Genomic DNA, 27,401 nt, shown 5'->3' on the forward strand with positions numbered 1-27,401 from the left:
GGTCCGCAAAGAAAGCGGAAAGAGCGGAGCGCTGAACACTGCTGTCTTTGGACCCTGACTTTTTTGCTCAATCCTTTTTAGCTGGCCAAGTTGAATAATATAACGACTTAGGCTTATTATACGAGAGCCGGGACCATATATATCCCCCTCCCCCCTTTTCTCTCTCATTCTTGCTTTTCTTTCTTCATGTACTGGCTCACTATCAAGATACGGATCCACTTGGTAGCAGAGCAGAATTTATTCAATATGGGCATAAAATTTACATGTTAGATGCAAGCTTCCCTCTCTGACTGGATTCGAGCCTAGTATGCCTCTATCCATTTCATAAATGTGTGGTGTCAAACTCGTAAATTTCAAAAAAAAAAAAAAGTACGACTCCAAGGTCTTCATGACCGGGAAACATTAACAGATCATATCAATAGCAGCATTACATCCGAAATGTGTTGTAGATGGATCCACGAGGCTAACCGGGATTTTTCCCTGGCGTGCATGGGTCGCTTCTACACCTAAGCATCTCAAATAAATAAAATTTACGAATTTGATACCACATATTTATGAAATTGATAGAGGCACATTACGAAACCATAGCTCCTATTTATGAAGTCTACGAACACATCTCGAAAAAGGATAATAAATAGAAATGGACATCTGTAAGGCCCTATTATTGATTCCATTGTTGTTTCCAAAGTATAATTGGTGTATCAGACTTTCTTTGAAAAAACACGCTAGATCGCTCGGACCCATTCCCCTAACATGATTATCTTTGACGGTTGCACATAATGACACGTAGCTCAACGAGTCTCCTGTTTAGTCGAGACTGGACAAATATCATCTCTACAACATAACTAACATCCGGTGTTCAGAAGGAAGAAACAGTAGGATTCATCATCTAACGTCCATTGGTGTCTTTACTGGAGGCACTGCTGTGTTATTGAGAAGTATAATAACTCATATTAACTCTTAGTTTCGATAGTTTTTACATAAGAGAGTCGATACGGAGCTGTTATATCTAGAAAGAGAAGAGAAGACAGAGATTCATTTTTTCTGTAATAATGGCAGTTGCCTGCTTACCAATGAAGCTTAATTAGATGACGAGCACTATTAAACAGTATCAACTGCCGCGGAAAGCTTGCGGATATCTATAATTGTCTATTCAATATGTTCTGAGAGCCTTATCGTTTTATCTAAAAGTGCACATTTTGTCTAAAGACAACAATGACCTTACGGCACTTGTAGGAGTCTGAGTGTTATGCTGTGAGAGTAATAGAGGGCTAAAATTGTTTTGCAAAGTGGGTTTCAGCCACAGTCAATATTCCTTGGACACTGTCTCACGTGCATAAACATCAGCGAGCCGATCAGCAAACACATGGGATTGAGAAAATTATTCATAAAGAGTAAACAAGCATCATGTTTAAAAATACATTCCAAGTAAGTTGAGCTGCATATACTTACTAGATCAAGTTAAATCTTGTCATGTCTGTGATCAGCAACTTTGTTCTTAATGTTAATTCTTCACCGAAATATGTTATCATGCATACAGTCAGGCTTCTTGTCTATATTTTATAGTCTTGGGTGAGTACATTTGAACTCAATTTAATACAACCGAATGTATTTTACCATGATATTAACTGAAATGACTATATTTCTATTAAATAAGATCGGATCCATTACAACTCTGGGCAAAATGCGTCGGACCACCATCTTCAACTTCTCCCAAAGTAAACGCGACACCGTCGTCCGCAATAGCTTCATCCAATGATTCAAATACAACACAAGCTACTACACCACTTTCACAATCAGAGTCGCATATTGAATTTGTTGTCGATAATATCCTCAACTCTCAGGTTTTGGAGTTGCTCTCAACCAACCTTTCTTCAACTTTCATTACGACCCCGCCCCTGATTACAAGAACATTAGGGATCAGACTACCGATCCTTGTATTTCTGACGAAGAACATTGGGAAGTACTGGAGCTTTGAGGTTACTGTTTTGGATGACCGCGGAGAGAAACGAAGGTTCCGAGCATCTAATTTCCAGGTCGGGAACAAACACAAACATTGGCTTACCATTGTGAAATTCAAGGATGACGAATCAAGTTAACTTTCTCTATGATGACCTCAGCTTTGGATGAAATGTTATCCCTACTTCATACTTCTTGTGCATGCAATAGCTGGACCATTAGAACTTACACAAGCACAACATATACGAACATTTTAATGACTAACAATACGATTTATATTTTCATTATCTTTACACATTTCAACATCCCTTATTCTCTGTTATTTGGCGTGTTTGTTTAGACTTCAACACGTGTCAAGCCGCATATCACCACTATGCCATTGCGGATGGATCCAGGATGGAATCAGATTCAACTCAATCTTGCAGACTACACTAAGCGTGCGTACGGAACAGCGTATGTAGAAACACAAAGGATCACAGTCAACGCCAGTTGTAGAATACGCAGAATTTATTTTTCAGATCGATTGGTTCAAGAGAGTGATCTTCCAGCTGAATTCAAGCTATACTTACCTGTAGTGAAGTGACCATGAACTCTCATTCAGTGTAAGCCCTCTACATTTCTAAAAGAATCTTTATTTTATTGCTTAAATCCCAGTTATTAACGAAAAGGAGTGCTTGAACATTGATCAGCTAAATAAACATTATGTTAGCTGGGTTGTCAAACAATAGTTGCAAGTTTTAAACCAGCTTGGACCTTGGTTTTTGTGTTAAAGCTTCTCATTGCAGGCATTAGAGGTTAAAGCAGCTAGTCAGCTAGATTTTCGTAGAGCTTCATTGTCTCGATAGAGACTCTTTAGAAAATTGATATATCACCATATCATTATGCTAGGCGGCCCTTGGATTCAGTCGATTCATTGACATTCCTTAATAGAATGAAAAAAAAAATGTTTAAAAGTCTCTGTAGGTTACTTGCCTGGCATAGAAATATGCTGATCAGCTCAGCGTCTTTGATAGTTGAATATTCAAGTCTGCTCAGAATCAAGAGTATTAAGAGGTAGTGTGGAGATAGAGTCAATTGGCACCACTAGTATCAGCAATGATGGTGCCATTTCTATTGGCGTTGATGATACTGACGTAAGGAAAAGTAACTCAAATTTGAAGGAGTCTATTAAAAATATTCAGGAGACTATGTCAAAGGCACTGTTATTTGGTCTGCGTATCTTTGACGTCTCGCATCCTCAATATTCCAAAAAAAATAAGATTGGACGATGTTTCTCATTAATGCCGCGTATTTTAATTAATAAGAAAAGCGGGGCCAGAAGGATATTGATGCCGACTTCATTTCTCAAGATAAAGGATACGCACATACGGACAACGTATACCATGATAATATGCAAGACAAAAAGGACGAAACCGACAAGTCCGTAAAACAGTACGATTGCCGCCGCAAAGGTGAAGAATACGAGAGCAAGAACTGGCAAGTTCGACAAGTAAGGAAACGACTACTGCCCTTCAGATGCGGGCACAGGCCATTTCCGCGTCTATTGGCATGCACTCCCCTAACACGTGAATCAAGGTGTGACTGGTCTCCACAGAGTTGTGGTTAATTTCTGGCATGCAAAGGATGCTTGAAGAAAAGAAGGGACGCGCGTTGGCGCTGACATCCTCTCAAGTTTGAGTCTTGTACATTTTTCTCATTCTTTCCATTTCCTTCATTTCCATATTGTACATTATCACCATTTGATTTATCTCAGCTTTAAATAAAATCTCAATCAATATCAGAGTTAAAGAGCAATATAGCAATGTTTGACGGCAGCTACAAGTCCAGAAGAAACATTAACCTCGGGGGCAACAGGCAACAGGTTGACAAGCAAAAGCTACTACGACAAGCTCAGGAAGAGCGCAGAATCCGAGAAGTAGAAAGGACGCGGCTCAGAGCAGCTGAACGCATCCAGGTAAAAGGTCTAATCTTTTTACGTGTATGGTATGATATCTTGGCTAGATTGGTCAAAGTCTTATCGTTTTTTCTTTATTTTAAGTCATGGTACCGCGGGAGAACTGTTGCCATTAAATTGCGACAGGATATTCGAACGAGCTGGGATAAAGAAACAGAAACGCTTGAGCAAAAGTTGTCAGATGTAGCCCTCGATCAGCTTTGTGATATATCAGAGTCTTTAGTCCAACGGTTTTTGATTTTCTTTCGACCGCAGTATGACCATTCTCGACTCGTACGACTTTGTAATATTCTGATGACGAATGAAGCCGATACAGGCATATCCCTTGCTATTGCTTCTTTCCGTAGCTCTTCTGACCAGCACAATGGGTGGCGTATCCTTTTGGCACGACTATTGCCAGTGCTTCTGAAACATCTAGGAGAATATCCAACATGGTATGGCACATACAATCCTATATGTGTTTTCTATTTTCATAAGCAAGTTTGCCATAGATAAATGCGGGTTAATACCAACCCACATGACTATTATTTATATTTTAATAGGATTGAAAGCGATTCAGCAACCGTTATAGCACTTCTCGATATGCTTACACTCAAAGATTCCTTTCAATCAGTACAAGACTCTGAGAAGATTGTTCTTGAGTTGTTAGAAACCCTATCAAGATCTGAAGCATTTTTATTTATTGCAGAATTTGTGGATCGGACTGTAAGTACGACAAGAACTGTAGACCTTTTCTATAGATGATGAATGGCGGATAGTTCTCTTGATCCATTGTTCTGAGCTATATTTCTCTCTTTACTTACAGTCATTATATGAAGAAGATCGACAGTCCGTGGCTAAAGCACTGCTACTCTCCATTCGCATATGCAGTACAAATGAGAACACGCAGGAATACTCTGTTTTGGATCAATTTATCACTCAAATCCTTGCTATTCCTCTTTTGCCAAACCGTATATCGACGGAGACACTCACTTCGTTTACGTCACGTCTGCCTCTGGATCCAATCCTACTACATTTATCAGCAAATTCATGTTCTACTATCGCGAAGCTACCGCAATCCAAGGTCTTTCCTCTTGTTGCCAACATTCTTGCCTTTGCGTATCAGCGTGTGGCAAACATGGCGCCTACAGTTTCAAATGCTTACCTCCGGGTACTCACGATGCTGATTGGAATGATTCCACAGTCCTTAGTAGATTCAGTCGCAAAGGAGCGCGCAGTGGATGATGATGAAGGTGAAGATGGCATGGACTGGGAAGTGGACGAGTCGCTAGGTCCCTCATCTGCTACGGATATGCAGGCATCGGCAGCTAGGCTAGATCCCAGAATCGTGAAGTGGCTTTCACTGGCTTACAATAGCAATCATCTAAATGACATCCTCGGTTCAGTAGAGCCCTCGATTGGAACGGTAACAACAGATAGAACTCAAGAAGTTTTCTCCTCGGAGTCTATAGGTCAAATTACACAGTTGCTTCTCAACCTTATAACTCTCTTTCCGTCACAAAAAATCAACATTCTGAACAACCTAATATACTTTCGATTTGGCAGCAAGCCAAAACAAGCGCGCAGCGCTGGCAGTGGCAGATTTTTTGGGATTTCTATCATAAGGATTTTTCTGGATGCTTTTACATCCACAGCCCTATATGCTCAGCTGGCTCAACCAATGCAACAAGATTCATTACAGAAGTTCCAATTGGCATTAGACTCTGGACATGAAAAGGCTTGGAGCCTACTAGCCTTTGTCTCGGAGCTTTACTGTCAGATTTTAATCACCATGGGTGATGATGAGTTCCATGATGAAACCAGGAACCCTATCAGCCTTTCAAGTGTGGTCGCTCTATCATCTGTGGTTAGAGTAAGTATGGAAAGTAACAATGACCAATGTTTCATCCTATTTTCTGTCTGGAGAAAAAGAACCTTGACCTGAGAGCTCAAATTGTGAATAGGATATAGCTTTCTTGCTATGGTGGAATGACAATGCCTTCGATATGGGGTCGAATCTGCAGAATCCAACTAACCTCAAGATCGGTTACTTGCGTGACATTACTACGAAACTCACAAGACAATTGCATGCACGAGAGTACGTATGAGTGGTTGCTTACTTGTTTAGTTGAGCTGTGAAAGAATTATATGACTAAATAATCATGTTAATAATATGGTTGGCTCAAATGAATTTGTAGCTCACGAAAATCATTTTGTCCAAAGGATCACTGGCTGCTCTCGATGCCCTTGGATATGGCAGCGTTTAAAAGAGCGGTAATACAGGATGATGAAAATCTCCGTCTTCATCTAGCTAACCGTGATATACCTGAGGAAGATATCCGAATGACTAGCGCTCACTTGGATTTGCTTGAGCAAAGCCCCAAAAAGCAGCTCAAGCGCTCCCAATTAGCACGTTTCAGCCCGAGGCTTGCTCTTTTAAGCAGCATTCCGTTTGTCATTCGCTTCGAAGATCGTGTGGCTATTTTCCGAGAATTTGTCGAAGCAGATCGCCAAAGGAGGCCTCATGCATCGCTTTTTCCTCTTCACCCTATTGGTCAAGCGCGAATCCGTCGTGGCCATGTGTTTGAGGATGGCTTTGACCAACTCAATGACCTTGGTAAGGCATTATCTATAGTTTCTAGTTATCAAAAGACTAATTTTCCAATGAGATAATGTTTTACTGTGAAGTCAATAACTCAAAAAATCAAAATGGTCATTGTATAGGCTCACGGCTCAAGGACCGAATTTCAATCAGTTTTATTGATCAGTTCGGGGTACCTGAAGCTGGTATTGATGGTGGCGGCGTTTTTAAAGAGTTTCTGACATCGCTTGTGCATGAAGCATTTGACACAAATTATGGCTTGTTTATGAGCACATCAGACCAGCTACTATACCCTAATCCACACCGGTTCGCGCAGGAAAGGACTCAACTGAAACACTACGAATTCTTAGGCCGAATCCTGGGCAAGGCTCTATACGAAGGGATTTTAGTTGATGCTGCCTTTGCAGGTTTCTTTTTGGCTAAATGCCTGGGCCAAGTCAATTATTTGGATGATTTACCATCATTAGATCCAGAGCTTTATCGAGGTTTAATGTTCCTAAAGAATTACGATGGAAATGTTGAGGATCTATCACTTTATTTCACTGTCGATGATGAAGGCAAGGCCTTAGAAACCTCTGAAACAAGACAGTTTTCCAGAGTAAGAACGTTTCACGTACTAACTTTTTCCTTAAATAATAAATAGAAATGGGTCGGACAATAACGCGTGATTTGATTGAAAACGGCAGCAACACGCTAGTCACCCGTGAGAACAGAATCCGTTACATCTATCTTACAGCACACTACCGACTCAATACGCAGATTGACCGTCAATGCAGGGCTTTCTTTCATGGCCTCTCAGACCTCGTCGATCCGAAATGGTTGTGGATGTTCAATCAGCAAGAGCTTCAGGTCATGTTAGGAGGAGTGCAAACTCCGATCTCTCTGACAGATTTGGAACAGAACGTGGTATACTCTAATTTTGAGCGGACAGACCCTACAATCGAGTATTTCTGGTCAGTAGTTTGGGAGATGAGCGAGGAGGATCGGCGGCTGCTTGTCAAGTTTGTAACATCCTGCGCACGGCCGCCTCTTCTAGGGTTTGCAGAGTTGAACCCGAAGTTGTGTATCCGAAATGCAGGGAATGAGGAAGACAGACTGCCAACAAGTAGTACATGCATGAATCTGCTGAAACTACCAGCATTCACCACTCGGCAACGTCTGAAAGAGAAGCTGCTGTACGCTATTCACTCAGAGGCAGGGTTTGATCTGTCATAGATTTTGTGTTCTCTACAGATTATAAACTATTGTTAATTTGAACAAAATTACACATATTTGAGTTTGGATGATGGCCGATGACTAAGTCTTTCACTTAGAACTGACAGTCACTTTTTTTTTTCTTCAATTAACGTGGTCTGTGAGGTGTGCCTGGGCAACGACCGGATCGCTCCATGTGTGATAAAACGCAGGCATATAAAAAGAGGGGCACTTTGATAGAAAGATGGCAGCAAGCATTTTGACTTTTCTCTTCCTCCTTTTACTTTTCCCCTCTCCCCACTCTTACCTCTCTCACCTTTCACTTCTCGCTTTTCTTCTTCCTCTCATTCCATCACTCATTCCTCCCCATTCGACGCCATACTTTTGAACAGTTAGCAGTCAGCCTTAGTAGATCCCACCTGATCTCATTAACTTGTATCGAACTGACGGAATGATTCCACGCACAATTATCGCAGCTCACTTGGCCCGCTCTACCACCCTGCGCGCCTCGTTTGCCTATCCTTCTTGTGTTTCACGCACAGCTGTTCGCTGCTTTATCAATTCGAGAGGATCATCATGTGAAACACAGCAACGCAGCTACTCAGGCAGTACCTCTGCTGCTCAGTCTGAGAAGGTAATAGAAAAGCTTCATTTTAGTTTTTGTTTTGAATAATTTTTTTAATTATCGGGTGATGAAGATGATCAGTCCCCAGAAAGATTTGATTATTATACTTTCATTTAATCAGAAATGAGGGGATTTTTTTTTACTTCAGCGATATCTTGACGCATTCTGTTGCTTTTCATTTCTGGTAATGCTAGGAAACAATCACAAAGTTGTTATATAACATTGGTTCACGAAAGGAAGTTGAACAATACTTGCGTCATTTCTCCTCAGTCGAGTCCCAAAAGTTTGCTGTTATCAAGGTGGGAGGGGCCGTTTTAACGGACGAGCTCGATACCCTCACTTCCGCTATTACTTTTCTCAACCGCGTGGGGCTTTATCCCATCGTCCTTCATGGCGCTGGTCCTCAGTTAAACAATCTCCTTGAAAAGGCTGGCGTGGTGCCCGACTACCATGATGGGATCCGCATCACAGATGAGAAGACCCTCGAGATTGCCCGCAAGGTATTTATGGCGGAGAACCTCAAGCTTGTCGAATCGCTAGAAAAAATGGGGACTCGAGCTCGGCCCTTGCCTGGCGGCGTATTTACGGCCCAATACCTCGATAAAGAGAGATATGGTTTTGTTGGCAAGATTACGGGCGTGAATAAGGAAGTGATTGAGGCTTCTATTCGGGCTGGCGCACTGCCCATTCTCACAAGTTTAGCAGAAACACCTTCTGGACAGATTTTAAATGTCAACGCTGATGTCGCTGCTGGGGAGCTCGCTCGCGTGCTAGAGCCGCTTAAAATTGTATATCTGAATGAGAAGAACGGTTTATACAATGGAGAGACTGGCAAAAAGATTGATGTTATCAATCTTGATGAGGTACATGCCCATAATTATTCTCCAAAACGAATGTGATTAAGACTCTTGTGATCACGAAGATTAAATTTTTTTTTTTTTTTTTCAGGAATATGAGGATTTACTTAAGCAACCTTGGGTGAAGTATGGTACGAAGCTGAAAATTAAAGAGATTAAGGAGCTTTTGGACCATCTGCCTCGGAGCTCATCCGTGGCCATCATTTCTGCTGGGCACTTACACAAAGAGCTGTTTACAGACTCTGGTGCTGGTACGCTCATACGCCGCGGATTTAAGTTGTTCCACCATAATTCGCTTCAGCAATTGGATAAGGACCGTTTCCGAAAGATCATGGAGCGAGAAGACCCTACAGTCAAGTCTGGCCAAATTAGCGTGTCTTCTTACCTACATCAACTCGAGAATTCCAAGGAAGGGTTCAAAGCCTATGGTGATGAGCCTTACGAAGTGCTCGCAGTTGTCAGAAACAATGACGAGGCAGGCTCAGGTGTGCCAAAACTGGACAAGTTCATTGCCACTAAGGCCGCGGTTCTTAATAATGTTACGGACAATGTCTGGGCTCTGCTCTCTAAGGATTATCCTGCATTAACTTGGGAGGTGGATGAGAATGACGCCAACAAAGGTTGGCACTTTGATAAGGCTGAAGGAAGCTTTACCAAGGGTGGTAAGACTCTGTTCTGGAAAGGATTGAGTGACATCGGTACGATCGAAAAGGTCGTATCTAACTTTTTGGATTCCCAGAGCAAGAGGGCTGTAAATGCTGCCACGTCAGGAGGATCATTTGCTGCGGGACAGCGTCGCTCGTTCTCAACTATGAAGCAGGCTTCCAGATCGTTGGCCGTGGGTAGCCGCCGCATGTTCTCGACTTCTACATCATCTCAGCGTGATGTCAAGAAGATCGGTCTCATTGGAGCTCGCGGCTATACTGGACAGGAGTTGATTCGTTTAGTTAATAATCACCCATCTCTTGAAATTTCGTTTGTGTCATCTCGTGAGCTGGAGGGAAAGCCTTTGGAAGGCTACACCAAGAGCTCTATTAATTATGTCAATCTTTCTGCCGAGCAGGTCAAAGAAAAGACCAAGTCTGGCGAAGTCGATGCATGGATCCTTGCTTTGCCTAATGGTGTATGCAAGCCCTTTGTAGAAGCCGTTGAGAGTATTGAGGAAGGCAGGAAGATGGTGTTGTGTGATCTCAGTGCCGATTTCCGTTTCACAGACTCATGGACCTATGGCCTTCCTGAGTTCAATCGTGCCAAAATCCCTGGCGCAACACGTATTTCTAATCCAGGATGCTATGCAACGGGCTCTCAGTTAGCCATCCGCCCATTACTTAGTCACCTTGGAGGAGCTCCTTCGATTTTTGGCGTTTCTGGCTATTCAGGTGCAGGGACGAAGCCTTCCCCCAACAATGACTTGAATAACCTTACAGATAACTTGATCCCATACTCATTGACCAACCACATTCATGAACGTGAGGTCTCTCACCACTTAGGGTATGATGTCAACTTCATGCCTCATGTTGCACCATTCTTCCAAGGTATTTCCTTGACAGTTAATATGCCATTGAACAAAACTATGACTGCAGGCGACATTCGAGAGCTGTATGAGGTCGCATATGGTGATGAGAAGTTGGTGCATGTGATCAAAGGTGTACCATGGGTGAAAGAGAACTCTGGGAAGCATTTTGCACGAATTGGTGGGTTTGGTGTTCATTCAAGCGGGAAGAGGGTGGTCGTTGTGGCTACGATCGACAACCTGTTGAAAGGTGCTGCTACCCAAGCTGTTCAGAATCTGAATCTCGCGCTTGGTTTGGGTGAATACACAGGCATTCCTTTGGATTGAGATTGATCACAGAAATAAAGTTTTTTAATATGATAAAATGTTAAATATAAATGTTCGTTGGGGGTGGCTCCAGTATAAGCTAGCCAGAGAAGGAGCTCTGTAGTGTAATTTATGATAATTTAAATAAAGAACACTGCGCGTGGACAGTAGTATCTCATCTGGCCTGTTACCAGTGAGAGGTTGCTCTACAAATGCAGCTACAAGCAAAAATGCCAACCATATCACAACGCGAGGGTGTTCACTGCATGCAAGGAAGAGGACACGCCCCACTCACCCCTTTTTTTTATTTACTTCAAAAGCAACCTGTCTATTTCATTCATTTTCCACGGACTTTTAGAACAACATCACCAGGAACAAAAAAAGTGTGCCGTTTTTTTCTAACATCGCCTTCATTTTCAGTATTTCTAATATCCAATCCAACCTTCTTTCAAGCGGAAGAGGTGACTGGAAGTTGAAACCGAACACAAGCATGTCCCCTGTAAAAAAACGGGTATAGCTATTGATCATAAACTTAAATGTAAAAAGCATTTCATGCTGGGACAAAAAAAAAGAGATTGAGTCGCAATCACTTTGTTTGCAATCAAATCCTCCATGTCTAATATATACCGTTCCTTTTTTCGTTCTTTTCCTGCATGAAATGATAGTGATATTTTAACTGGACAATTACACCCTTCCAAAACCCTGCGCCATAGTTGTTTTTTTGTTTATTATTGTAATCTTTGTATGTATTTTTTTTTGCTCATGTTTCTTCACTTTCCTTCCTTTTTTTATTCACACTCATTTCCATACACTCAAGCCTTACACATTCCTTTTCTCTTTTGAAGTGTGGAGTGAGTGAGCGTATTTCAAGTTGGCCTTCCTTCAAATTGGATCCAAAGTCCTTCTTGCAGCATTTTCTGTATTTTGTTGTTCAAGTAACGGGTTTTTGGGCTACAAATCTACCTTCACCTTCACCTCTTCCTGTAGTTCATGTTTCTTCTGTCATTCATTTCGTAAATACTATTGAAACTCAATTCAGCCATAAGAAGTTGTACACTAGACTGTTTGACAGAAACAGAGCCATCTCGTCGACAAATGCCCTCAAAGCCGGGTTTCACACTGCCTCCCATCATACAGTTTATGGGTGACCAGCAGCGCCCACAGCATCAACAACAACAACACCAGCAACAGAACCAGCAACAACACCAGCAACAGCAACAACATCCATACCCGAACCAATCTCAACAGCATCTTTCTCGTTCATTCCAATATCCTGATCAGACTTCTCGCCTGCCAGTCTCCACTCCTCCACTCTATTCACCTCATCACCATGCCAGTGGCAGCAGTCAAAGCCATACCTCGGTCATGACCCCGCCTCTCTTTATTACAACCCCAGGCATGCTCTCGCCTCCTGCACATCCGCACACGCCAACAGAGCGCGTGCACAGCCCCTCTTCTCCGGGAAGAGGACGGAAGCATGAGCCATCGTTATCTACTGGTGCCATTAGCATTTCGTCGGCGTCTTCAGTTGTCATGACCACCCAAAGACCATATGACTCTAATGACTCTTATTTCACACATCATCCTCATGGTCGTTCTCAACATGCGAACCCCCTACATTTTGAACAAGAACTGTTGGGCCACCAACAGCCTCCTTTCTACAAGCACTCACACCAACAGCATCCACTGCCACCACCGCTACAACAGCAGCAACAGCAGCAACAGCAGCAACAGCAACAGCAACAACAGCAACAGCAACAGCAACAGCAAAAACAACGCCAGCAGCCTCAACACCAACGCCAGCAATCCCAACATCAACGGCAGCACTCTCAACACCAACATCAGCAGCACCAACAATATCAACAACACCAGCAGCAGCAGCAAAGTGCACATAGACACTCATACCCCTATATTGAATCACCAAATGGTCCCACTTCTTCGGAGACGTCTATTCAACAACGCCAATCCTTAATAGCTGCCAAGGAACATCGTGTTCAACGCTATGCTTCTCCACCTCTCCAACCATCTACTCTATCCCAGACGTCGATGAATGGTCACCCTACCAGAGTGGACCCGCCACAGCACCTTAATCAAACGCTTGAGCACATGTATGCTCCTCCGCTTTCCTCCGGCTCCCGCCTGCACTCACAACAGTATCATCAGCATCAGCAACAACAGCAACAACAACAACAGCAGCAGCAACAACAGCAGCAGCAACAACAACAGCAGCAGCAACAACAACAGCAGCAACAACCGCAGCAACAACAGCCAGTGCCGCCACAACAACAATCGCAGCAGCAGCAGCAACAAAATCAGGCGCTAATGGCTCATCAGCATGGTACATCCTTGTCTTCTACCGGCTCTGCGGATGATTATGACCAGGGGTTAGGAGCGCGTTATACTCATCTTCGAGCAACTCCATTTCCTCTTGTAGGCCGCCCCATACCTACTGCAGCCCGAGCTCAGAATCAAAGTGGTAGCGCTGTGTATCATGGAGTGGAGTCAGGCCTCCATAACTCTGGGAGAAGTTCATATCACGAAAGGTCATTATCTGGCCATTTAGAAGCAAAATCTTATGAGGACCGTGTGCAAGTAGAGTATGAGCATCGTGAAAGGCCTCCATCTAGTCAAAACTATGGACCAACACCAACCCCACCTGGATCTAACCCAGGACAGTATCGTATGGCTGGCCCAAGTGTTTCAGTTGTTCCAACTCATCACACCGAGGATATGAGTTCCTCAGATGCACGACAGCAAGAAACCATAACGAATCAAACGCAAATTGTACGGCAGTTCTCGCGCGACCAAGTCCATATACATCCGCATGGTTCGATCGGTCCCTACACTCTTGGACATGATGTGCGCGTAAGTCCATATGCTTTAGATTTTAGTGGCTGTGATTACTAAATTAGGAAAGATTAATCAATGCATGAGCGTGACTAACAAAATACGTTGCATGCTGATGGACATCCATAGAGCCCAGCTGTGCACGTGGAAGAGCGACTTGTGCAGCACAGACGCGGTAAGGATAATACAGCTTCTGGCTCGGTGGATCGCCTGCCCTCGGGGCAGGGTCTTCATCCTGGGCGAGGCCACGATCATTCTTCAGAGGAAAGACCATTTGGGGAAAAGTGGTCCACTACCCTTTCTGATTATCAACCTATACCACCGGGAGATGCACCCCTAAATCCGCAGACGGGATATCAAAGTATTCCAGGCCCTGATACACGTTATATCCATCACCGTCATGCTTCTGCCCCATCGAACCCATATGACGAACTACAAATGCGAGTGGTGGGTATTTTCATCAAGTTTATATATTCCTGAGCGACTTGTTTTGCATCTATCTGAGTACAGACATAATTTTTATTCATATGCTTCTTCCTCTTTAAATATGGATCAACATGTAGCAACAGCACCCCCAGGAAGGAAGACAATCCTTTTATCGTCAGCAACATGACCACAATGACCATAATGAATCGCGACCTCCATCGTCCAATCAACGTTCTTCAGGACTATCAGACGGAGGACTGAGAAAGCCTCAGCAGGATTTGAAGCAATATTCTCAGTCAGACCCTGCTGAGCACGGCACAAACCATACTTCTTATGTCGGTCATGATGATCACATAACTCACTTGAAACATCCACACCAAATGCACTTACCCTATTTATCTCATAATAGATCAGACGTCAACACTTCAGGCCTGTCTGCACCGGGTAGTGCTTCTGAGGTCCACGGGCAATATCGTTCTGAAGCAGTACATGGTAGGGATTACAGTTATAGAGGTTTATCTGCCAGGGCTTAGCAACTAAACATTGGTTTATCAAACTCTCGTCATCCTACGTCTTTAACATCTTTATCAACGACTTTCTGTATTCTGAAATAGCTGGGAGTTTATCCATCCAGAAGTTACAGCAGCATCCGGGACACATGACTGATGGAGCTCTACAGCAGTTAGATGATCGGAAACAACGAGTGCATAGTACACATCAACCGCAGGGACAAGAGCTCGAGGTTTATCATAATCCTAATGGTTTTAATTCTGATGAGCAGCAAAGAGGAGACGGGTCATACCCCCATCCTGCTCCTCTGCAAGAGCGACATCATAATGAGTCAACGTTAGCACGCGAAGGCTGGAATGCAGCAGAACCGAGATACCAGGAGCAGTACAATCCCGCTACAGTACATCGGACAGCTGGGGATTTGCAAGGCCACGATATAGGGCTTACAACTGGAAATCGCGGCTCAATTCCAAACCAAAATCTAAATCGACTCGATCATGAATCTTTAGCTCAAAGCAGTCTGGTCATGCATAATCATAAGGTCGCCGCGTCAGGACAAATAATTCATCCTTCAATTATACCAGGGGCCGATATGACTGGCCGACCAGATCTATCGTCAAAAGCGGCAGGCATCACAACAGATAGTCCTCCAGAGTCAGCGCGTTCGCTCTCACCCGACAACTTGCAAAAAAATTCTCAATCGGATCGGAAAAAGCGGGGACGGAAGCCGAAAGGAAGGCTGGTGCTCGAGCATGGAGGCCCATCTGAACTAAGCATGTCATTTGATGGTATATCTTCTGGCGCTCAGACACCTACTATAGTTGCTGACTCTACATCAGAACCACAAACACCGACTAAGCGAAGAGGTAGACGGCCAAAGTCAGAATCTGATCGTGAACTGGATAGAAAGGAGGCCATCCATCGTCCCTGGAATGTGATCACACCTGAAACTCACAGATTATCAAATGACTATACAGAGATATCAGAATTTGATGGTAGTATCCAACCGGCAGATGTTTGGAACAGGGCACAGCCAAGCATGGACCAAAAGAAGATGGAAGATCGGACAGAGTACAAACCATCTATTCGATTAAAAAGTGATGAAGAGAGAGCTTTGTCTCCAGCAGAAAGGCAAATACCAGAGCACCTTGAAGGGGCCCGGGTATCTGCAGGGAAAACATTAAACCATCAGCGCCAGATGTCCACGCAATCTGGACCTTCCTCTATACATCGCCAACACGCTCCAGGAGGAGTGGTTGGAGAGTATGATCGTCAGCAGCTGCAGTCACAGCAAGAGCAACAACAAGAGCAAATGCAGCGGCAACAACAACAACAACAACAACAACAACAACAACAACAACAACAACAACAACAACAACAACAACAACAACAACAGCAGCAGCAACAGCAACAGCAACAGCAACAGCAACAACAACAATCAAAACAACCAAAGCAGACAAAGCAATCAAAACAACAGCAACAACACACCATCCACTATTCACAGCCCTCTTCGTCCCATCGAGCATCTCAGTTTAGCGTTCAAGAGTCTTCACTCCATCACAGTCTGGAAACGTCTAGACCAGTCCCTGATTATGATGAACGCCAAGCAGATGCTAACAAAGTTGTGTTAGATACACCCAACCCAATAGCTGCTGGCAAAGCCTCTGGGATAGTACATCATCTTGAAGCAGCAGTGGCTAGTGCCTTAGTTGATATCCAGCACAACAACCAATTTCAGCCTCCTGAGACGGCAGCAAATCCTGGAACGGATCACAAGCGGCACATTCAGGGATCGCAAGGCCGCCCTGTAGATAATTTTGTTGATGATAATGATCATCTTAAATATCACCACGTCCATCGTCGTCCCGTCTCTATAGGTGTGGATGGAAATAAGCCTATAGCGGAGTCCAGTACTCAACCTGCCACAAATATTCGTCCAGACCTGGCTCAGGACGAACAAGAGACAGCTATTATCCTACAAGGTATGATGAACCATCGCCAAATGGCTCAACAAGAAGCTGAAAGATTCGAACATCTGGGCTCTACTCTTCACGCCCAGCGACAATTGGAGCCGCAGCATCCTGGTCATCATCAACATATTCCTGAATTATCTGCAAGCTACACTCGACGATCAACTTCCCCTCATAGCGAAATGACTCTTCGTGAGCATCAAGGAGCATATTCGCAACCTACTGACCCTGATCAGAATGGACATACCCCGTTGGAGTCGTCTCAATATGATAGAGCCCAAGCGAGCTATGACCAAAGATCGCAGCAACGGCCACTGCTAGAGGAGCAGCGCTATTTCCAGCATTCTCAATACTCCCCATCAGGACAGCAGCTTCTGTCTCGTGGTTCTTATAGGAGCGCGCAGGGATATTCTGATGTGAAATTAGAAGATAAAAAAAACAGGACACGTCACTCAACACTTGGTACATCTATGGAGTCTTCCTTGTTGCATGAACTCAAGGAGAGTGATGAGACTAATAATGAGGACCATGATCACTTGCGCGATACGAGCAACTATAAAGCAGGTACGGCCATACGGTGAAATATGCGGAGTTGTGGCTTTCTATCCATTATACCCCAATATTATACTCATCATTTAAGGTATATTCTTTTGAATATTAAACATAGATGGGCATCAACAAGAATCCTTATCTGAAGATGGACCAAAAACGCAAGCTAGTATCCCATCAGAAGAAGAAGCCGATCGATGGCATCAAGATTTGTCTACATACGGTAGAAAGGGATTTCCAAATATTGCATACAATGAGCATCAACAAGCGCAGGTGCCTCATCTTCAGCATTACTCTTCGAAGGGGGCCCCTTATTATCATCAGCATCCGCCAGGTAGTAGTCATTCATCCAGCTATCGCCAGGAAAGCATGGGTTTGGATGCTACTATGATGTTGGTTGATTCCGAGCAAAGGGTTAAAGAGAATGGCTCTGCCGCTGGCACAGCGCTTTCATCAAAGCCAAAGCCTGTTAAGGGCAAAGTCAAGCCAAAATCTTTATCAAGAATACCTTCAGAAATGGAAAGGGTTGATGACACCGATAATGATCCACATCAACGCTGCTCTCCTTTGCCGAGTGTCGCTTCTCAATCGAATGGAGATGTGATGTCTATAGGTCAAAAACCAGCATCGGTTGAGAGGATGTGTATAAAATCTGAGCGAGATAAGACTAAAAACAAGAACCTAACTCAGTCATCAGTTTATCAGAATCCTCATCATCAGTACTCTGCCTATGAACCTGATGGGGCTAGAGACCTAGAGATGCATTTGGATCAATCTATGGACACCAATATCTGCCATACAGGGTCTCGTCGCCAGCTTGAGAGTAAAGAAGATCAGGCTGACTTTATGCAATCTCAGGACGGTGGCTTAGTGCCTGGCGGTACTTCACAAATAAGCAAGTCTACAACACATGATAAAATGCTGTTTGGGGTAGGTATGATCTTGGTTAAGAACCTTCCTGATGGAAGATCATATTCTACTGAAGCATCAAAACAGTTTCCCCCATCCCAGTTATCGACCCGAGTCACACGAGGTCCTCCTTTGGCAACCGAGTCGACTTCATCAACTATGATTGCGTCTGCAACAGCAGTGCCTAGCAATTCTAACAAAAAGAAAAGGACAAACGCAGTTCAGGAACATGAGTCGAATATAAAGGAGATGGGCCATAATGTCATAGAGCTGCCACACCATACACAGTCCTTCAAGGAGGAGCCAAAATCCCCTCTATCTCCATACCCTCCGGTCCCCCAGGCAGTTTCTCGGGGCAAAGGCATTAATAGACTACGGAAAGGAATAGCTGGTTCAGAAGGGTTGGAAGTTGATATCGAGCGAAGTGATTGTCTTTTAAAGAGCCCGATACTTCCATGGATGACAGCTGACAGGACCACTGTTAATGATTCCATGACTAATGGCGAAGCTATTGCTGCTACCACTAGTACCATTGCAGGTACGCATTTAAGCAAACTAGCTGATGCTATAGGAACGAGAAGACGACTTCCTCTTCCCTCCTTGGTTCTCAATGAGAGTGATAAGCGGAAGCCTAAGCGGATCAAAATCGAAGAAAAGGATGTAAGACAAGTTCAAAGGTCATCATCCCTTACAGAAACGGGTGAATCCGACAAGAAGCCTAGCGTTCTCGTTGATAATGAGGTTTACAGCTCAAGCTGGGACATAAGAAGCATCAAGCAGAATAGTGGCGGAGGCGGTGTTGGTGAAGGCGAGGATAACACGCCAGGCGACATGGAGGACGAGGTACTAGAGGAGGGTGAACGTGATCATGGTGAAGGAAACAAGCGACGTTCGCCTGATGAAGATGATGAAGGGACGGAAGACAAAAATATGAATGGTGGCGGTAATAGTGGTGATGGTGGTACTGGTGGTACTGGTGGTGGCGCTGGCGCTGGCAATGGTCCTAGCGCTGGTGGTGGTGCTTCAAGTCAGAGTCGTGGATCTACTGGGGACAGTGTGCGCAAATATGTAAAACGCAAGTCTGGCAATAACCCACCGGGAGCAAGTCCAACTAAGAAGACCAAAGAAAAATGTAAGGATGTCCCTGCTATTCCTTCATCTGCATTAAGTACTGTTTCCGCATCCGAAGGCTCCAAGAACCTTAGTGGTTCAAAAGCCTTGATTAAGAAGGATGGAGAACCAGAGGAGGGCGAGGATCCAAGTCTTCGTCCATCGCCTGCTGGACGTGGGAGACCTGGCCGCCCTCGTAAAGAGAAGAGCGGCAAGAAGCAAGGGGAACTAGAGACGGACATTGAATACCTACCTATGGAGGATGACATTGAATGTCCTCATATGTTTGGTATCGAAGAGACCGACAAGGAGTCATCATGTTCTGAGACTGAGATGGAAGATGACTGTGAACCAGAGCAAGAGAATAAGCGTTCTACAGAGCCATCTGGTGTTATGAAGGCAGGTACTAGCAACAGTGGCGCCTCGGGAAAAGGAGAAGAAAGTATAGAGATGCCGGACGATATCCAAAAGCAAGGGCGCGACTGGGTAAATCGATTGCAAATGCCCGAATCTGCATGGGTAGGCAAAGCGAGCAATGAAATGCATGAGCCATTCTACTCTTGTCCTGTGAGATAGAGAAACCATAATGGTAATAACATTTGTCGCATTCTGCTTCATTTTCTTTCGCTTAACATGTGAATAGGAGGAGTCCTACAAGACCTACGAAAGAGTCAAGCGCTTGAAGGAGCTCAAGAACCGGCAACCAGTCCGGAAGAGAGATGCCATTTTAGCTGCAATTTTGTACATTGTCTGTCGTGATCAAGGGTCTCCTAGGACATTTTCCGAGATCTGTACTGCATCTGGTGTTAAGCGCGGAGACGTTGGTGCCTACTATCGATTGATGCTCAAAATCTTGGAACCTTCGAAGAATGCAACTGCCAGTGCCCGGGATACAGATGCTGAAGCTTTCATGGTAAAACAAAAATATTCTTCTAATGCATTTTGATCACCTTTTTCTTCAAGAAGTAAAAAAGATTGCTAAGAATTTTATTTGACATCCTATTGTTTAGACACGTTGGTGTGAATCGTTGTCATTGTCTCCATTGGTGTGTCGGGCAGCTGTCCATGTTTTTAGTATAGCCAACACTTTGAATCTTACATCAGGCAAGTGTCCGTCTTCTGTTGGAGCGGCAGCGATATATCTCTGCATCTTTGCATGGAATGATGCTCGTAGGATGGCCAACTGTCAGCGTTACAAGTGTCTCGGATGTCAATGCCAAACTTCTCAGAACCATCCTAGCATTATGCAAGATAAAGGGTGGATCAAAAAGGAACCCAAAGATGTGGCACTTGCAGTTGGTGTTGTGAGTGCCACACTGATGGGTTGCTTTAGGAACCTTGCTCCCGAGAAAGATAAACTAATTCCGCCAGAATTTTTGCGGGCAGCAGTAGAAGGAATTTAAGCGAATATAAAAACAAACAAAACAAACAAGTAAAAATTTAAACAAGGTGCATTGATAGCTTTTGTTTATCTTACTATTGAATATGTATTATGTAGTATTGCATGCGGGGAATGAATACAAAAATGAACAGATTTGGATGGATTTTTTTTTTTTTTTACTTCTTGACAGCAACAATAGGTTTTTTGCGCTCCGGTATCCTCTCCTTCAGGTTTTCAGTTTTGGTGTGTTTCCTGACATTTTCCTCTTTCACTTTGCGTGCATTAATCATGATGGACTTCTTCTTAGTAGCTGTCTTGATGGCCTTTGGTACGTTACGATGACGATTAATCCTGCGGATCTCTGGTACATGTGCGAATTTCTCTTTGAGCTTCTCTGAATATTCCAAATGAGCTCTCTCACGGTAGTCGCGCGGACCCATCTTTTCTGACGCACGAGCCTTCCAAAGACGGACATTACCATCATCTGATCCAGAAAGCACGTATTTATTGTCCATTGTATAAAGCACAGTGAAGACACGCTGCATACGGTTGGTATGATAGATATCTCGAGAATGTCCTTGGCGAGCGTTGAACAAACGAACAGTACGATCGTATCCTCCTGTAACAATTTCCTCTCCTGTCGGTGAATAATCGACTGACATTCTACATATGCAAACATTCAAACCCATAGAAAAAAGATCAGTTCCTAGCTAAATTTATCATGTCCCTGGCGTTATTTTTTCATACATATGAATGCGATTTTATACGTACACTGCAGAGACGTGATCCTTGAGGATGTTTTGAGCCTTGTCCATCTTGCGCATATCAAAAGCATAGATATTATGATCCTCGTTAGCCGCCATGAAGTTAAAGGCTTCCATTGGGTTCCAAGCAATTGCATTTGTCCTCATAGCAAGAATCAGCTTGGTCACTGGCTGGGATGTCCTGAGATCATACAGAATGATGGTCCTGTCTGAGCCAGTTGATGCAATAACACTAGTTTCGGTCTGATTGAATTTGACAGTGTTGATTGTATCGACGCCCCAGTTCAAGTTCTGCACCGGCTCCGTTCTGTTATGATCCCAAATGCTGATCTCTGATCCAGACGTAGCAAAAATATTGTCAGATCGATGGTGTGAAATCCCAGTGAAGGCATTTTTTCCCGGATATGTTTCCACAGGAGCTATAACTGTACTATCTCCGCGGTCTATTGTAGGGTCCCAAATCTTGACCGTACGATCGTTTGAGCAAGAGAGGAACCGACTGCCTTCGAGGAAACTGGAAACGCCTGTGATCATGGCCTTGTGTCCAATGGTGCTCCAGAGGGTCTTTTGTTCAGAAAGGCTCCACATTCTAAGATCGCCATCTCCGCCGCCTGAGACGAGCCAGTCTAACTGCTTAGGGTGCTTGGCCATACAATAAACACCATCCACATGGCCCGAAAGAGCACCGATGAAAGGTTTTGCAAACATTCGCTCGACTTTGGTAGCATTCAGAGCGCGAGTATATTCACGGGCCTTTTCAAATGGATGCAATGTTGGGTCAAGGTTACGTTGGATTTTATGGATATCATTCGAGCGTTGGCGAGTAAACTCTTCTGTACTGCGTGAGAGAACTTTGACTTTCTATGACGATGCGGAAAAGAAAGTAAATTATCTATTCGCTTCAGTTGAGGTCTGGTCCAAGGCTTTGAAGACTTTTTTAATATTTACCATAGTGTTCTTATTTCATGCAAAAAGAGTACGTGTGGGCGAAAGAGAGAAGGTTTGGTTTGCGTATGTGTGTTTGTGAATGAGGAAGAGAAGGAAGTTTTACTTTGTCTCAACACAACACTGGTAATAAGTGAGAAGTGACCTGTAAAAAACAAAATACACATGTGGCTTTTCTTTTTTTTTTTTTTTTTTTTTTTTTTAAGGCCACAAACAAACATTTTGTTCTTGGTTCTTGCGACCGACATTGCTTCCCTTGCCTATTCTGCATTGTCTACATTGATCTTGAGATTCTGCTGCGATTTATATTTCTCCTTCCATCTTCTATTTCTTCCCTTCACTTGTATTTTTTTTTTTTTTTTTTTTTTACTGCTATATCTTTAATATGGCAAAAGCAACAAAAGCAACTATCAAATTTCAGAAGAAGCATCTGAAGTCTGCTATTGAGAAGCGCAGGAAAAAGCAGAAAGCTACTCAATTGTATAAAAAGCGCAATCCAAAGAAGTTTGGGCGAGGTACCATTGCCGAAGGATCTGCAGGTGGAAGCAGTGAAGGTCAAAACCGAGACGGCGGACACCAGGATGAAAACGCCGAGAGCGATGACAACGACAAAGAAGAGCAAGAAAATGACAAGTATGTTGTTTAATCTTGATTCAGATACCCACTTTGAGTCTAATGTCAGGTATCATGCCTAAATATATCATCAATACTTCTAATGAGAATACTCGTTTACTTTTTTGTTTGTTTTGTGTGAATGGTTCTCATCATGTTTTAGGACAAAGAGTATGAGCGTGGATGAGTTCTTTAACAACGGTCTGGAATCTGATGGTAGTGATAATGAAGAGGAGCCTGAGTCTGGTAATGAGGATTTTACCGGCATTGATACTATTATTGAGGAAAATGATGATTCGGACATGGAAACACCTATAACTAAGAAGCTGACTGCTGATCAAAAGGCAAAACAGGCTGCTAAGGAAGAGGCTGCTCGTAAGATCAATTTGGAAGCTTTAAAGGAGAAGGATCCTCAATTCTACAAGTACTTACAGGAGAACGATAAAGAGCTCTTGGAATTTGATGGCGAAATGGAGGATTTGATTAGCGAAGATGAAGATGAAGATGATGACGAAGAAGGCGAGAGAAATGAAGAAATGGAAGAAAGCGACGAAGAAATGAAGGAGGCCAAGGGGAAGGTATACTCTTGCTACGACTCATTATATTTGTTCTCATGATCATTTAGTTCATTTTCTAATTTGCATCATCCTGCTTGTTGCTCTTGTTTCTTACAATAGGAACGCAAGGGTAAGAAAGAAGCAGAAATAAGAGGGGACGAAGGAGAACAGGAGGATGAAAGTATGGATGGTATTCCACTTGTGACTAAGGACATGGTGGCTGCATGGCAAACAGCCCTTGTTGAAAAGCACTCTCTTCGTGCTTTGCGTCGCCTCTTGCTCGCCTTCCGTGCTGGAGCTCACCTACACGATGCAGACGATCAACGTGTCTATGCCTACAGGATCAACAGTCCTGTCGTTTTTAACAAGCTGGTTGTTACCTGTCTGAAGTATGTTATCCCAACTCTGAACTACCATCTTCCTATTCAGACGACAGCCGGAGGAAAGCCGAAGCCTGTTAACTCTGGCTCCAAGTATATAGTCCTTCAACCATTGATTAAGTCGTTTCTTCAAAACACTCTATTCTTGCTCAAGGAGCTAACAGATCAGGAGATGATCTATTTTGTAATCCGAGAATCAGAGAAGGCTATTCGCTATCTTGTTGGATTCCCCAAGGTCGCTAAGGACTTATTGAAGGTATGGGGTTTTTATACTTTCTTTGATGATTTCGTTTGTTTTTAAGGTCGTGTTTTTTCTTTTTCTTTTTTCTTTTTTCTAACGTTATATAAATATTCCAAAAGAAATCACCGCTAATGTCTCATTTCCATCACTGGCCATCATAGCACTTGTTGTTCTTATGGTCGACTGCATCAGACCGTGTACGTATCATTTCATTCTTGACGATTCGCACCATGTGTTTGCAACTAGGATCCACTTACTTGGACTTAGGGTTGAAAGGCGTCTATCTTACGTTTGTGCGCTATGCCAAGACAACTACCATGCACACATTGCCCAACCTGCATCTGATGCAAAATTGCGTCGCACAACTCTATGGACTCGACTTGGGTAGATCTTACCAGCATGGATTTGTTTATATCCGTCAGCTCGCTATTCATCTCCGCAATGCCGTCTTGGTCAAAACCAAGGAATCGTTCAAGGCAGTTTATAACTGGCAATACCTTCATTGTCTGAGTCTTTGGTCCCAAGTAATCTCAACTCATGCCTTGAATAATGCAGGACAGCCTACATCTTTACATGCATTAGTCTTTCCATTGGTCCAGGTTTCATTGGGTGCATTGAGGTTGATTCCGACTTCGACGTACTATCCTCTCCGTTTCCAGATTATCCGCAACCTGCTTCAGTTAATTGAGAATACAGGGACGTTTATTCCTTTGGCGCCATTCCTGTTCGAGGTCCTTGAAAGCGGCGAGATGAAGCGTCCTGGCCGCAAAGGGACGTTGAAGCCAGTGGAATGGGACCTAGGCTTCAAATGCAGTAAGGACTACAAAGGCTCCCGCGTTTATCAGGACGGTGTAGGAGAGCAGGTGTATGAGCTGATGACAGAGTATTATGCTCTCTTCAGTACATCCATTTCATTCCCCGAATTAGCTATTCCTGCTATCATTCAGCTCAAACGGTTCATCAAGAAATCCAGTTTGGTCAAGTTGACTAAACAATTTGCTGGTTTGGTTGACAAGTTGGAGCAAAACTCTAGATATGTAGAAGCCGAGCGTAACAAGGGAGATTTCTCGCCTAACGATGCGACGGGCGTTTCTGCATTCTTGAAGTACCAAGACAAGGAGAAAACCCCATTGGGAAGCTATTGGAAGGGCGTCAAACGGAGCGTGATGGCAAAAAGGAAGATGATAGAGGAGGCACGCAAAGACCGAGTAGAACGAGAGGATAAGACAACGAGTAGTTCATCAAGGACTAGCAAGGATGATTCGGATGATGGTGACGAAGATGAAGACCAGTCGATGGATGAAGATGATTTAGAGGAAGTGGGTGACGAGGACGACTACAGTGACTAAAAGCTGTTTGCTCATACTATATACGATTTTTTTAAGCATACATCACATTCATGCGCATATCATATAAATTCGATTATAAATTTTATCGACCTCACTGTAATACGATGTTTGAAAGTACCATGTAATTCTTATCTGGAGTCGGCAACCACGAGTAATTTAGTCATTCTAACTGCATGTAATGCCTCTTTACTAGAAACACCCAAATCCTTGGGAAGTCTTGGAGCTAGACAAGTTCATAGTTAGGAAAGTAAGTTTGGTTCACACACCATACCTAGAGGTATTTATTCAAAAACATTATAAGATATGGCTATATCTGTTGATCTGTAAGTGACTAGAAATTCAAGGACAAAAGATTAAGTGGAAGGATTACAGGAGACGGAAATAAACAGAACTTACAAATTTTCTGTGTGCTGGCATCCAAATACTTGTGTCTAGCGTCATGCTCGCTTTGCAGTCGGAGCAGGCGACTCTTCCCGTGGGTTTGTACTTTGCAGGTCTCTCTTGTCTCTCAATTTGAGTAAGACCGACTCTTGCGATGTTTTCCGCTCCAGCTGCGTCATGGTCGAAGAATATTATACATGCACGGCAATATTTGGAGCGAGGGTACAAAAAGTTATCGCAGGGGGGTCAGGGATAGCGGGCACTGGTGTAAAATTCGTGCGCCCCTGCACGAAGTGTCCTCGTTGCTTTGACCTAAGCATTTCAAATGGCAGTTGTTTATCAGCAAGGATTCTATGGCTTTTCAGGCATTCTTATTTTTTTAAAAAAAGTTATAACTGTATGACAAGGTATCTCGTTATAGCAGTGTGCTTGCTGCGAGCTCCTTTACTACTTTAAAGGGCCCTAGGCCGACAGCAAGCACTTCTTTTTCCCCGAGCATCTTCAATACTCGCTGCACCGCATATTCAAACGTAGCTCGTTGAGCCTTTCGTAAGTCCCATTTTTTTATAGGTGTCATCTGGACTTGTAGAACTCTTAAAGCACATCCAAATTCGTTGATCCTGTCTGTGTCTGGGACTCCTCATTCACCCATTGAAAGTACTCGTTGTACGTATTCCTTTCAATTACTGGGATGGCGCTCTCAATCTCAATCATTTCTTTTTCACGGTTCCTTTTGTTCAACGGGTGATTGAAGCGGAGGACGGGAAGGTACAAGAACCTGCCTCTCACCTTCACCGTTTGCCACAAGTTAGGGTTGTGAGGATCCATCGAGGAAAACGCAAGGGCGTTAACAATATCAGAATCGCATCCGACGGTAGTTCTGGTATTTGCAGATGGGCATCACCCCGGTTTGTTGAGTGTGAGTTCAACGTTTTCAAGCAGTTTGGAGCTCCTCCTCCAGTTTATGTTTGCGTAGTCTTCATCTGTCATGTCTTCAGCGGCTGCCTTTGAACACGTCGTGTTGAGGAATCCTTGAGAAAGCTCCAATCCCTGGCTGGGGTCATCTTCATCTGCGTCAGACTACCGCTGTCTCTTCGTCTGGGTTGTGTCATAGGCGAGTAGATTCAGAACAAGGCCGTTGGTAGAAATCGTTCCTTCGAGTTTGAACCGAGTTATAACTTTGTCTAGTGACTGCAGCGATACTTTGTCTCGATATCCATGAACCATGCGATCTCCTCCAATGTCACAAAAGAGAGCCTGTATTAAGACCCCACCTTGACCGCTTAAAAGAAGGGTGGCAAGACAGAAGGAATAGTCAGTGCTATCCAAGGCTTTGTCCAGTGCCTTCTTCATCGACCTTGCTGCCCCTGGTAGCTGCATGATCCTCTCAATGTCCATCTTTATGATAACAAAATAGTTAGCATTTGTGTTGCACACATCAGAGACAGATAGTTGAGCCACGCTTCTTGCTAGATTTCAAT

General features: G+C 43.7%; 8 protein-coding genes across 8 annotated transcripts; 6 read left to right on the plus strand and 2 right to left on the minus strand.

Moving 5' to 3' along the window:
* Window positions 1-1,407: 1,407 nt before the first annotated feature.
* Window positions 1,408-2,542, plus strand: BCR41DRAFT_302441 (Cilia/flagella-associated protein 20/WDR90/C3orf67; the record flags this gene model as incomplete). The annotated part of the gene is made up of 5 exons (XM_022020671.1): window positions 1,408-1,428; window positions 1,541-1,572; window positions 1,658-1,688; window positions 1,803-2,036; window positions 2,300-2,542. 5 exons carry the CDS (start codon window positions 1,408-1,410, stop codon window positions 2,540-2,542), a joined length of 561 nt encoding a protein of 186 aa, XP_021883663.1.
* A 1,063-nt stretch (window positions 2,543-3,605) lies between these two features.
* Window positions 3,606-6,201, plus strand: BCR41DRAFT_248053 (hypothetical protein). The gene is made up of 7 exons (XM_022020165.1): window positions 3,606-3,913; window positions 3,998-4,167; window positions 4,261-4,347; window positions 4,456-4,618; window positions 4,719-5,769; window positions 5,857-5,990; window positions 6,091-6,201. The coding sequence occupies exons 1-6, from the start codon at window positions 3,761-3,763 to the stop codon at window positions 5,883-5,885; spliced, it is 1,653 nt and encodes a 550-aa protein (XP_021883664.1). The 5' UTR covers window positions 3,606-3,760; the 3' UTR covers window positions 5,886-5,990; window positions 6,091-6,201.
* A 34-nt stretch (window positions 6,202-6,235) lies between these two features.
* On the plus strand, window positions 6,236-7,709 carry BCR41DRAFT_377125 (HECT-domain-containing protein; the record flags this gene model as incomplete). The annotated part of the gene is made up of 3 exons (XM_022027086.1): window positions 6,236-6,509; window positions 6,617-7,051; window positions 7,138-7,709. 3 exons carry the CDS (start codon window positions 6,236-6,238, stop codon window positions 7,707-7,709), a joined length of 1,281 nt encoding a protein of 426 aa, XP_021883665.1.
* A 230-nt stretch (window positions 7,710-7,939) lies between these two features.
* On the plus strand, window positions 7,940-11,153 carry BCR41DRAFT_319917 (Aspartate/glutamate/uridylate kinase). Its single transcript, XM_022021369.1, has 3 exons — window positions 7,940-8,322; window positions 8,508-9,176; window positions 9,262-11,153. Exons 1-3 carry the CDS (start codon window positions 8,140-8,142, stop codon window positions 11,008-11,010), a joined length of 2,601 nt encoding a protein of 866 aa, XP_021883666.1. The 5' UTR covers window positions 7,940-8,139; the 3' UTR covers window positions 11,011-11,153.
* A 614-nt stretch (window positions 11,154-11,767) lies between these two features.
* Window positions 11,768-20,760, plus strand: BCR41DRAFT_384936 (hypothetical protein). Its single transcript, XM_022027621.1, has 7 exons — window positions 11,768-13,854; window positions 13,966-14,283; window positions 14,400-14,754; window positions 14,877-17,306; window positions 17,410-19,829; window positions 19,954-20,223; window positions 20,321-20,760. Exons 1-7 carry the CDS (start codon window positions 12,085-12,087, stop codon window positions 20,711-20,713), a joined length of 7,956 nt encoding a protein of 2,651 aa, XP_021883667.1. The 5' UTR covers window positions 11,768-12,084; the 3' UTR covers window positions 20,714-20,760.
* A 31-nt stretch (window positions 20,761-20,791) lies between these two features.
* On the minus strand, window positions 20,792-22,506 carry BCR41DRAFT_333873 (WD40-repeat-containing domain protein). Its single transcript, XM_022021910.1, has 3 exons — window positions 22,404-22,506; window positions 21,463-22,316; window positions 20,792-21,354 (listed from the first exon to the last, which is right to left on the minus strand). The coding sequence occupies exons 1-3, from the start codon at window positions 22,404-22,406 to the stop codon at window positions 20,868-20,870; spliced, it is 1,344 nt and encodes a 447-aa protein (XP_021883668.1). The 5' UTR covers window positions 22,407-22,506; the 3' UTR covers window positions 20,792-20,867.
* Window positions 22,507-22,757: 251 nt separating this feature from the next.
* On the plus strand, window positions 22,758-25,594 carry BCR41DRAFT_349314 (Noc2p family-domain-containing protein). Its single transcript, XM_022023444.1, has 4 exons — window positions 22,758-23,033; window positions 23,176-23,590; window positions 23,690-24,205; window positions 24,352-25,594. The coding sequence occupies exons 1-4, from the start codon at window positions 22,786-22,788 to the stop codon at window positions 25,537-25,539; spliced, it is 2,367 nt and encodes a 788-aa protein (XP_021883669.1). The 5' UTR covers window positions 22,758-22,785; the 3' UTR covers window positions 25,540-25,594.
* A 920-nt stretch (window positions 25,595-26,514) lies between these two features.
* On the minus strand, window positions 26,515-27,318 carry BCR41DRAFT_394173 (hypothetical protein; the record flags this gene model as incomplete). Its single annotated transcript, XM_022028623.1, has 2 exons — window positions 26,515-26,800; window positions 27,005-27,318. 2 exons carry the CDS (start codon window positions 27,316-27,318, stop codon window positions 26,515-26,517), a joined length of 600 nt encoding a protein of 199 aa, XP_021883670.1.
* Window positions 27,319-27,401: the final 83 nt, after the last annotated feature.

This window comes from Lobosporangium transversale (genome assembly GCF_002105155.1).
Source record: "Lobosporangium transversale strain NRRL 3116 chromosome Unknown BCR41scaffold_9, whole genome shotgun sequence".
In the NCBI taxonomy this organism is placed as follows: Eukaryota; Fungi; Mortierellomycota; class Mortierellomycetes; order Mortierellales; family Mortierellaceae; genus Lobosporangium; species Lobosporangium transversale.